Source organism: Salmo salar, chromosome ssa07 (genome assembly GCF_905237065.1).
Source record: "Salmo salar chromosome ssa07, Ssal_v3.1, whole genome shotgun sequence".
In the NCBI taxonomy this organism is placed as follows: domain Eukaryota; kingdom Metazoa; phylum Chordata; class Actinopteri; order Salmoniformes; family Salmonidae; genus Salmo; species Salmo salar.
The window spans coordinates 57,415,733-57,426,388 of NC_059448.1; the positions used below are offsets into that span (position 1 = coordinate 57,415,733).

General features: G+C 45.5%; 1 protein-coding gene across 1 annotated transcript in view; it reads left to right on the forward strand.

Moving 5' to 3' along the window:
• Positions 1-10,656, forward strand: part of LOC106609796 (protein kinase C-binding protein NELL2) — a 118,285-nt gene that overhangs the window by 94,850 nt on the left and 12,779 nt on the right. Inside the window, exons 17-18 of the mRNA XM_045722361.1 lie at positions 2,284-2,477; positions 2,696-2,872. Of these exons, the coding sequence (XP_045578317.1) occupies positions 2,284-2,477; positions 2,696-2,872 (371 nt within the window). The remainder of the gene's footprint in view (positions 1-2,283; positions 2,478-2,695; positions 2,873-10,656) is intronic.

Genomic DNA, 10,656 nt, shown 5'->3' on the forward strand with positions numbered 1-10,656 from the left:
CTGTAGTCTGTCTGTCCCTCCTCCTTCATACACTAACCTATAGTCTGTCTGTCCCTCCTCCTTCATATACTAACCTGTAGTCTGTCTGTCCCTCCTCCTTCATACACTAACCTATAGTCTGTCTGTCCCTCCTCCTTCATACACTAACCTATAGTCTGTCTGTCCCTCCTCCTTCATACACTAACCTGTAGTCTGTCTGTCCCTCCTCCTTCATACACTAACCTGTAGTCTGTCTGTCCCTCCTCCTTCATACACTAACCTATAGTCTGTCTGTCCCTCCTCCTTCATATACTAACCTATAGTCTGTCTGTCCCTCCTCCTTCATATACTAACCTATAGTCTGTCTGTCCCTCCTCCTTCATATACTAACCTATAGTCTGTCTGTCCCTCCTCCTTCATATACTAACCTGTAGTCTGTCTGTCCCTCCTCCTTCATACACTAACCTATAGTCTGTCCCTCCTCCTTCATATACTAACCTATAGTCTGTCTGTCCCTCCTCCTTCATATACTAACCTATAGTCTGTCTGTCCCTCCTCCTTCATATACTAACCTATAGTCTGTCTGTCCCTCCTCCTTCATATACTAACCTATAGTCTGTCTGTCCCTCCTCCTTCATATACTAACCTATAGTCTGTCTGTCCCTCCTCCTTCATATACTAACCTATAGTCTGTCTGTCCCTCCTCCTTCATATACTAACCTATAGTCTGTCTGTCCCTCCTCCTTCATATACTAACCTATAGTCTGTCTGTCCCACCTCCTTCATATACTAACCTATAGTCTGTCTGTCCCTCCTCCTTCATACACTAACCTGTAGTCTGTCTGTCCCTCCTCCTTCATATACTAACCTATAGTCTGTCTGTCCCTCCTCCTTCATACACTAACCTATAGTCTGTCTGTCCCTCCTCCTTCATATACTAACCTATAGTCTGTCTGTCCCTCCTCCTTCATATACTAACCTATAGTCTGTCTGTCCCTCCTCCTTCATATACTAACCTATAGTCTGTCTGTCCCTCCTCCTTCATATACTAACCTGTAGTCTGTCTGTCCCTCCTCCTTCATATACTAACCTGTAGTCTGTCTGTCCCACCTCCTTCATATACTAACCTGTAGTCTGTCTGTCCCTCCTCCTTCATATACTAACCTATAGTCTGTCTGTCCCTCCTCCTTCATACACTAACCTATAGTCTGTCTGTCCCTCCTCCTTCATACACTAACCTATAGTCTGTCTGTCCCTCCTCCTTCATATACTAACCTGTAGTCTGTCTGTCCCTCCTCCTACATATACTAACCTACAGTCTGTCTGTCCCTCCTCCTTCATATACTAACCTGTAGTCTGTCTGTCCCTCCTCCTTCATATACTAACCTGTAGTCTGTCTGTCCCTCCTCCTTCATATACTAACCTGTAGTCTGTCTGTCCCTCCTCCTTCATATACTAACCTGTAGTCTGTCTGTCCCTCCTCCTTCATATACTAACCTATAGTCTGTCTGTCCCTCCTCCTTCATATACTAACCTATAGTCTGTCTGTCCCTCCTCCTTAATACACTAACCTATAGTCTGTCTGTCCCTCCTCCTTCATACACTAACCTGTAGTCTGTCTGTCCCTCCTCCTTCATATACTAACCTGTAGTCTGTCTGTCCCTCCTCCTTCATACACTAACCTATAGTCTGTCTGTCCCTCCTCCTTCATATACTAACCTATAGTCTGTCTGTCCCTCCTCCTTCATACACTAACTTATAGTCTGTCTGTCCCTCCTCCTTCATACACTAACCTGTAGTCTGTCTGTCCCTCCTCCTTCATATACTAACCTGTAGTCTGTCTGTCCCTCCTCCTTCATATACTAACCTATAGTCTGTCTGTCCCTCCTCCTTCATACACTAACCTATAGTCTGTCTGTCCCTCCTCCTTCATATACTAACCTGTAGTCTGTCTGTCCCTCCTCCTTCATATACTAACCTGTAGTCTGTCTGTCCCTCCTCCTTCATATACTAACCTATAGTCTGTCTGTCCCTCCTCCTTCATACACTAACCTATAGTCTGTCTGTACCTCCTCCTTCATACACTAACCTATAGTCTGTCTGTCCCTCCTCCTTCATATACTAACCTATAGTCTGTCTGTCCCTCCTCCTTCATATACTAACCTGTAGTCTGTCTGTCCCTCCTCCTTCATATACTAACCTATAGTCTGTCTGTCCCTCCTCCTTCATATACTAACCTGTAGTCTGTCTGTCCCTCCTCCTTCATACACTAACCTGTAGTCTGTCTGTCCCTCCTCTCTGCAGATATAGATGAGTGTGCGACAGACAGACACAGCTGTGCTAACGATACGGTGTGTTTCAATGTGGACGGAGGCTACGACTGCAGGTGCCCTCACGGCAAGAACTGCACCGGCGACTGTAACCATGACAACAAGCACAAACACAACGGGCAGATCTGGGTGCTGGACAACGACAGGTGCTCCGTCTGCTCCTGCCAGGTGAGTGATGTACTGTAGAACCTCCTGGGGAGTCATGGGAATTGGAGTCCTTTGGAGAAAGAGTTTCCAATCAGAGTTCTATAATGCAGTTCTAATCTAATGCTAAATCTAACATGTCAAAATATAGATTTGAAAGGAAAAGCTTAGAGTCTCTCTCTCTCTCTCTCTCTCTCTCTCTCTCTCTCTCTCTCTCTCTCTCCCCCCCCTCCCCCCTACAGTCTGGTATGGTGTTGTGTCGTAGGATGGTGTGTGACTGTGAGTCCACCACAGCCGACCTGTTCTGCTGTCCAGAGTGTAACCCCGGCCTCAGCAGCCAGTGTCTGCACCAGAACAGACTCATAACATACAGCAGTGGAGACACCTGGGTGGAGAACTGCCAGCAGTGCCAGTGCATGGTGAGTTGGCATGGACAGACACTGTAGAGAGATGTGGGGTAGTGGAGGATAGGACCAGTACATACTCAGTTACTAGGGTAGTGGAGGATAGTACCCATACATACTGAGTTACTGGGTAGTGGAGGATAGTACCAGTACATAGTGAGTTACTGGGGTAGTGGAGGATAGTACCCATACATACTGAGTTACTGGGGTAGTGGAGGATAGTACCCTTGCATACTGAGTTACTAGGGTAGTGGAGGATAGTACCCGTGCATAATGAGTTACTGGGGTAGTGGAGGATAGTACCCGTACATACTGAGTTACTGGGTAGTGGAGGATAGTACCAGTACATAGTGAGTTACTGGGGTAGTGGAGGATAGTACCCATACATACTGAGTTACTGGGGTAGTGGAGGATAGTACCCTTGCATACTGAGTTACTAGGGTAGTGGAGGATAGTACCCGTGCATAATGAGTTACTGGGGTAGTGGAGGATAGTACCCGTACATACTGAGTTACTGGGTAGTGGAGGATAGTACCAGTACATACTGAGTTACTGGGGAAGTGGAGGATAGTACCAGTACATACTGAGTTACTGGGGTAGTGGAGGATAGTTCCAGTACATACTGAGTTACTGGGGTAGTGGAGGATAGTACCCGTACATACTGAGTTACTGGAGTAGTGGAGGATAGTACCAGTTCATACTGAGTTACTGGGGTAGTGGAGGAAAGTACCAGTACATACTGAGTTACTGGGGTAGTGGAGGATAGTACCCATACATACTGAGTTACTGGGGTAGTGGAGGATAGTACCAGTACATACTGAGTTACTGGGGTAGTGGAGGATAGTACCAGTACATACTGAGTTCCTGGGGTAGTGGAGGATAGTACCCATACATACTGAGTTACTGGGGTAGTGGAGGATAGTACCCGTGCATACTGAGTTACTGGGGTAGTGGAGGATAGTACCAGTACATTCTGAGTTACTGGGGTAGTGGAGGATAGTACCAGTACATACTGAGTTACTGGGGTAGTGGAGGATAGTACCCGTATATACTGAGTTACTGGGTAGTGGAGGATAGTACCCGTACATACTGAGTTACTGGGGTAGTGGAGGATAGTACCAGTACATACTGAGTTACTGGTGTAGTGGAGGATAGTACCAGTACATACTGAGTTACTGGGGTCGTTGACAATAGTACCAGTACATACTGAGTTACTGAGGTAGTGGAGGATAGTACCCGTACATACTGAGTTACTGGGGAAGTTGACAATAGTACCAGTACATACTGAGTTACTGGGTAGTGGAGGATAGTACTAGTACATACTGAGTTACTGGGGTTGTTGACAATAGTACCAGTACATACTGAGTTACTGAGGTAGTGGAGGATAGTACCCGTGCATACTGAGTTACATGGGAAGTTGACAATAGTACCAGTACATACTGTGTTACTGGGTAGTGGAGGATAGTACCAGTACATACTCAGTTACTGGGGTAGTGGAGGATAGTACCCATACATACTAAGTTACTGGGGTAGTGGAGGATAGTACCCGTGCATACTGAGTTACTGGGGTAGTGGAGGATAGTACCAGTACATACTGAGTTACTGGGGTAGTGGAGGATAGTACCCATACATACTGAGTTACTGGGTTAGTGGGGGATAGTACCCGTGCATACTGAGTTACTGAGGTAGTGGAGGATAGTACCAGTACATACTGAGTTACTGGGGTAGTGGAGGATAGTACCCATACATACTGAGTTAATGGGGTAGTGCAGGATAGTACCCGTACATACTGAGTTACTGGAGTAATGGAGGATAGTACAAGTACATACTGAGTTACTGGGTAGTGGAGGATAGTACCAGTACATACTGAGTTACTGAGTAGTGGAGGATAGCACCTGTACATACTGAGTTACTGGGGAAGTTGACAATAGTACCCATACATACTGAGTTACTGGGATAGTGGTGGATAGTACCAGTACATACTGAGTTACTGGGGTAGTGGAGGATAGTACCCATACATACTGAGTTACTGGGGTAGTGGAGGATAGTACCAGTACATACTGAGTTACTGGGGTAGTGGAGGATAGTACCAGTACATACTGAGTTACTGGGGTAGTGGAGGATAGTACCCATACATACTGAGTTACTGGAGTAGTTGACAATAGTACCAGTACAGACTGAGTTACTGGGGTAGTGGAGGATAGTACCAGTACATACTGAGTTACTGGGGTAGTGGAGGATAGTACCCGTGCATACTGAGTTACTGGGGTAGTGGAGGATAGTACCAGTACATTCTGAGTTACTGGGGTAGTGGAGGATAGTACCAGTACATACTGAGTTACTGGGGTAGTGCAGGATATTACCCGTACATACTGAGTTACTGGAGTAGTGATGGAAGGGATGGAAATGAATGTAGCCCACAAGCCAGGCTAGTAGTGTTCAGACCAGGCTAGTAGTTTTCAGACCAGGCTAGTAGTGTTCAGACCAGACTAGCAGTGTTCAGACCAGACTCGTAGTGTTCAGACCAGACTCGTAGTGTTCAGACCAGACTAGTAGTGTTCAGACCAGACTAGTTGTCATCAGACCAGGCTAGTAGTGTTCAGACCAGACTAGCAGTGTTCAGACCAGACTAGCTGTGATCAGACCAGGCTAGTAGTTTTCAGACCAGACTAGTAGTATTCAGACCAGGCTAGTTGTTTTCAGACCAGGCTAGTAGTGTTCAGACCAGACTAGCAGTGTTCAGACCAGACTAGTAGTGTTCAGACCAGACTAGTTGTGTTCAGACCAGACTAGTAGTGTTCAGACCAGACTAGTTGTGTTCAGACCAGGCTAGTTGTATTCACACCAGGCTAGTTGTGTTCAGACCAGGCTAGTAGTGTTCAGACCAGGCTAATAGTGTTCAGACCAGGCGAGTAGTATTCGTACCAGGCTAGTAGTATTCGTACCAGGCTAGTTGTGTTCAGACCAGGCTAGTAGTGTTCAGACCAGGCTAATAGTGTTCAGACCAGGCTAGTAGAATTCATACTAGGCTAGTAGTGTTCAGACTAGTAGTATTCAGACCAGGCTGGTAGTGTTCAGACCAGGCTAGTAGTGTTCAGACTAGTATTATTCAGACCAGGCTAGTTGTGTTCAGTCCAGACTAGTAGTGTTCAGACCAGACTAGTAGTATTCAGACCAGGCTAGTTGTGCTCAGACCAGGCTAGTAGTGTTCAGACCAGACTAGTAGTATTCAGACCAGACTAGTAGTGTTCAGACCAGGCTAGTATTGTTCAGACCAGGCTGGTAGTGTTCAGTCCAGACTAGTAGTATTCAGACCAGGCTGGTAGTGTTCAGTCCAGACTAGTAGTGTTCAGACCAGGCTAGTAGTGTTCAGACAAGTAGTATTCAGACCAGGCTAGTTGTATTCAGACCAGGCTGGTAGTATTCAGTCCAGACTAGTAGTATTCAGACCAGGCTAGTAGTATTCATACCAGGCTAGTAGTATTCATACCAGGCTAGTAGTATTCAGACCAGACTAGTAGTATTCAGACCAGGCTAGTTGTGCTCAGACCAGGCTAGTAGTGTTCAGACCAGACTAGTAGTATTCGTACCAGGCTAGTTGTGTTCAGACCAGGCTAGTATTGTTCAGACCAGGCTGGTAGTGTTCAGTCCAGACTAGTAGTATTCAGACCAGGCTGGTAGTGTTCAGTCCAGACTAGTAGTATTCAGACCAGGCTGGTAGTGTTCAGTCCAGACTAGTAGTATTCAGACCAGGCTAGTAGTATTCATACCAGGCTAGTAGTATTCATACCAGGCTAGTAGTATTCAGACCAGGCTAGTTGTATTCATACCAGACTGGTAGTGTTCAGACCAGACTAGTAGTATTCAGACCAGGCTAATAGTGTTCAGACCAGACTAGTAGTATTCAGACCAGGCTAGTAGTATTCAGACCAGGCTGGTAGAGTTCAGTCCAGGCTAGTAGTATTCATACCAGGCTAGTAGTATTCAGACCAGGCTAGTTGTATTCATACCACACTGGTAGTGTTCAGACCAGACTAGTAGTATTCAGACCAGGCTAATAGTGTTCAGACCAGACTTGTAGTATTCAGACCAGGCTAGTAGTATTCATACCAGGCTAGTAGTATTCATACCAGGCTAGTAGTATTCAGACCAGGCTAGTAGTATTCAGACCAGGCTAGTTGTGTTCAGTCCAGACTAGTAGTGTTCAGACCAGACTAGTAGTATTCAGACCACGCTAGTTGTGCTCAGACCAGGCTAGTAGTGTTCAGACCAGGCTGGTAGTGTTCAGTACAGACTAGTAGTATTCAGACCAGGCTGGTAGTGTTCAGTCCAGACTAGTAGTATTCAGACCAGGCTAGTAGTATTCATACCAGGCTAGTAGTATTCAGACCAGGCTAGTTGTATTCATACCAGACTGGTAGTGTTCAGACCAGACTAGTAGTATTCAGACCAGGCTAATAGTGTTCAGACCAGACTAGTAGTATTCAGACCAGGCTAGTAGTATTCAGACCAGGCTGGTAGTGTTCAGTCCAGACTAGTAGTATTCAGACCAGGCTAGTTGTATTCATACCAGGCTAGTAGTATTCAGACCAGGCTAGTTGTATTCATACCAGACTGGTAGTGTTCAGACTAGTAGTATTCAGACCAGGCTAATAGTGTTCAGACCAGACTAGTAGTATTCAGACCAGGCTAGTAGTATTCATACCAGGCTAGTAGTATTCATACCAGGCTAGTAGTATTCAGACCAGGCTAGTTGTATTCATACCAGACTGGTAGTGTTCAGACCAGACTAGTAGTATTCAGACCAGGCTAATAGTGTTCAGACCAGGCTAGTAGTATTCATACCAGGCTAGTAGTATTCATACCAGGCTAGTAGTATTCAGACCAGGCTAGTAGTATTCAGACCAGGCTAGTAGTATTCATACCAGGCTAGTAGTATTCATACCAGGCTAGTAGTTTTCAGACCAGGCTAGTAGTATTCAGACCAGGCTAGTAGTATTCAGACCAGGCTGGTAGTGTTCAGACCAGACTAGTAGTATTCAGACCAGGCTAGTAGTATTCATACCAGGCTAGTTGTGTTCAGACCAGGCTAGTTGTGTTCAGACCAGGCTAGTAGTATTCATACCAGGCTAGTTGTGTTCAGACCAGGCTAGTTGTATTCATACCAGGCTAGTTGTGTTCAGACCAGGCTAGTTGTATTCATACCAGGCTAGTTGTGTTCAGACCAGGCTAGTTGTGTTCAGACCAGGCTAGTTGTGTTCAGACCAGGCTAGTAGTATTCATACCAGGCTAGTTGTGTTCAGACCAGGCTAGTTGTATTCATACCAGGCTAGTTGTGTTCAGACCAGGCTAGTAGTGTTCAGACCAGGCTAATAGTGTTCAGACCAGGCTAGTAGTGTTCAGACCAGGCTAGTAGAATTCATACTAGGCTAGTAGTGTTCAGACTAGTAGTATTCAGACCAGGCTGGTAGTGTTCAGACCAGGCTAGTAGTGTTCAGACCAGACTAGTAGTATTCAGACCAGGCTAGTTGTGTTCAGTCCAGACTAGTAGTGTTCAGACCAGACTAGTAGTATTCAGACCAGGCTAGTTGTGTTCAGACCAGACTAGTAGTGTTCAGACCAGACTAGTAGTGTTCAGACCAGGCTAGTATTGTTCAGACCAGGCTGGTAGTGTTCAGTCCAGACTAGTAGTATTCAGACCAGGCTGGTAGTGTTCAGTCCAGACTAGTAGTATTCAGACCAGGCTAGTAGTATTCATACCAGGCTAGTAGTATTCAGACCAGGCTAGTTGTATTCATACCAGACTGGAGTATTCATACCAGGCTAGTAGTATTCAGACCAGGCTAGTTGTATTCAGACCAGGCTGGTAGTGTTCAGTCCAGACTAGTAGTATTCAGACCAGGCTAGTAGTATTCAGACCAGGCTAGTTGTATTCAGACCAGGCTGGTAGTGTTCAGTCCAGACTAGTAGTATTCAGACCAGGCTGGTAGTATTCAGACCAGACTAGTAGTATTCATACCAGGCTGGTATTGTTCAGACCAGACTAGTAGTATTCAGACCAGGCTAGTTGTGTTCAGACCAGGCTAGTTGTGTTCACACCAGGCTTGTAGTGTTCAGACCAGACTAGTTGTGTTCAGACCAGGCTAGTAGTGTTCATACCAGGCTAGTAGTGTTCAGACCAGACTAGTTGTTTTCAGACCAGGCTAGTTGTGTTCAGACCAGGCTAGTAGTCTTCAGACCTGGCTAGTAGTGTTCAGACAAGACTAGTTGTGTTCAGATTATTTGTTTTCAGACTAGTTGTGTTCAGACCAGGCTAGTAGTGTTCAGACCAGGCTAGTAGTGTTCAGACCAGGCTAGTAGTGTTCAGACCAGACTAGTAGTGTTCAGACCAGATAGTTGTGTTCAGACCAGACTAGTTGTGTTCAAACCAGACTAGTAGACTTCAGACCAGACTAGTAGTGTTCAGACCAGACTAGTAGTATTCAGACCAGACTAGTAGTATTCAGACCAGCCTAGTAGTATTCAGACCAGGCTGGTAGTGTTCAGACAAGACTAGTAGTATTTAGACCAGGCTAGTTGTATTCATACCAGGCTGGTAGTGTTCAGTCCAGACTAGTAGTATTCAGACCAGACTAGTTGTTTTCAGAACAGGCTAGTAGTCTTCAGACCTGGCTAGTAGTGTTCAGACAAGACTAGTTGTGTTCAGATTATTTGTTTTCAGACTAGTTGTGTTCAGACCAGGCTAGTAGTGTTCAGACCAGACTAGTAGTGTTTAGACCAGACTAGTTGTGTTCACACCAAGCTAGTTGTGTTCAGACCAGACTAGTTGTGTTCAAACCAGACTAGTAGAGTTCAGACCAGACTAGTAGTGTTCACACCAGGCTTGTAGTGTTCAGACCAGACTAGTTGTGTTCAGACCAGGCTAGTAGTGTTCATACCAGGCTAGTAGTGTTCAGACCAGACTAGTTGTTTTCAGACCAGGCTAGTTGTGTTCAGACCAGGCTAGTAGTCTTCAGACCTGGCTAGTAGTGTTCAGACAAGACTAGTTGTGTTCAGATTATTTGTTTTCAGACTAGTTGTGTTCAGACCAGGCTAGTAGTGTTCAGACCAGGCTAGTAGTGTTCAGACCAGGCTAGTAGTGTTCAGACCAGACTAGTAGTGTTCAGACCAGATAGTTGTGTTCAGACCAGACTAGTTGTGTTCAAACCAGACTAGTAGACTTCAGACCAGACTAGTAGTGTTCAGACCAGACTAGTAGTATTCAGACCAGACTAGTAGTATTCAGACCAGCCTAGTAGTATTCAGACCAGGCTGGTAGTGTTCAGACAAGACTAGTAGTATTCAGACCAGGCTAGTAGTATTCATACCAGGCTAGTAGTATTCAGACCAGGCTAGTAGTATTCATACCAGGCTAGTAGTATTCATACCAGGCTAGTAGTATTTAGACCAGGCTAGTTGTATTCATACCAGGCTGGTAGTGTTCAGTCCAGACTAGTAGTATTCAGACCAGACTAGTTGTTTTCAGAACAGGCTAGTAGTCTTCAGACCTGGCTAGTAGTGTTCAGACAAGACTAGTTGTGTTCAGATTATTTGTTTTCAGACTAGTTGTGTTCAGACCAGGCTAGTAGTGTTCAGACCAGACTAGTAGTGTTTAGACCAGACTAGTTGTGTTCACACCAAGCTAGTTGTGTTCAGACCAGACTAGTTGTGTTCAAACCAGACTAGTAGAGTTCAGACCAGACTAGTAGTGTTCAGACCAGACTAGTAATGTTCAGACCAGACTAGTAGTGTTCAGACCA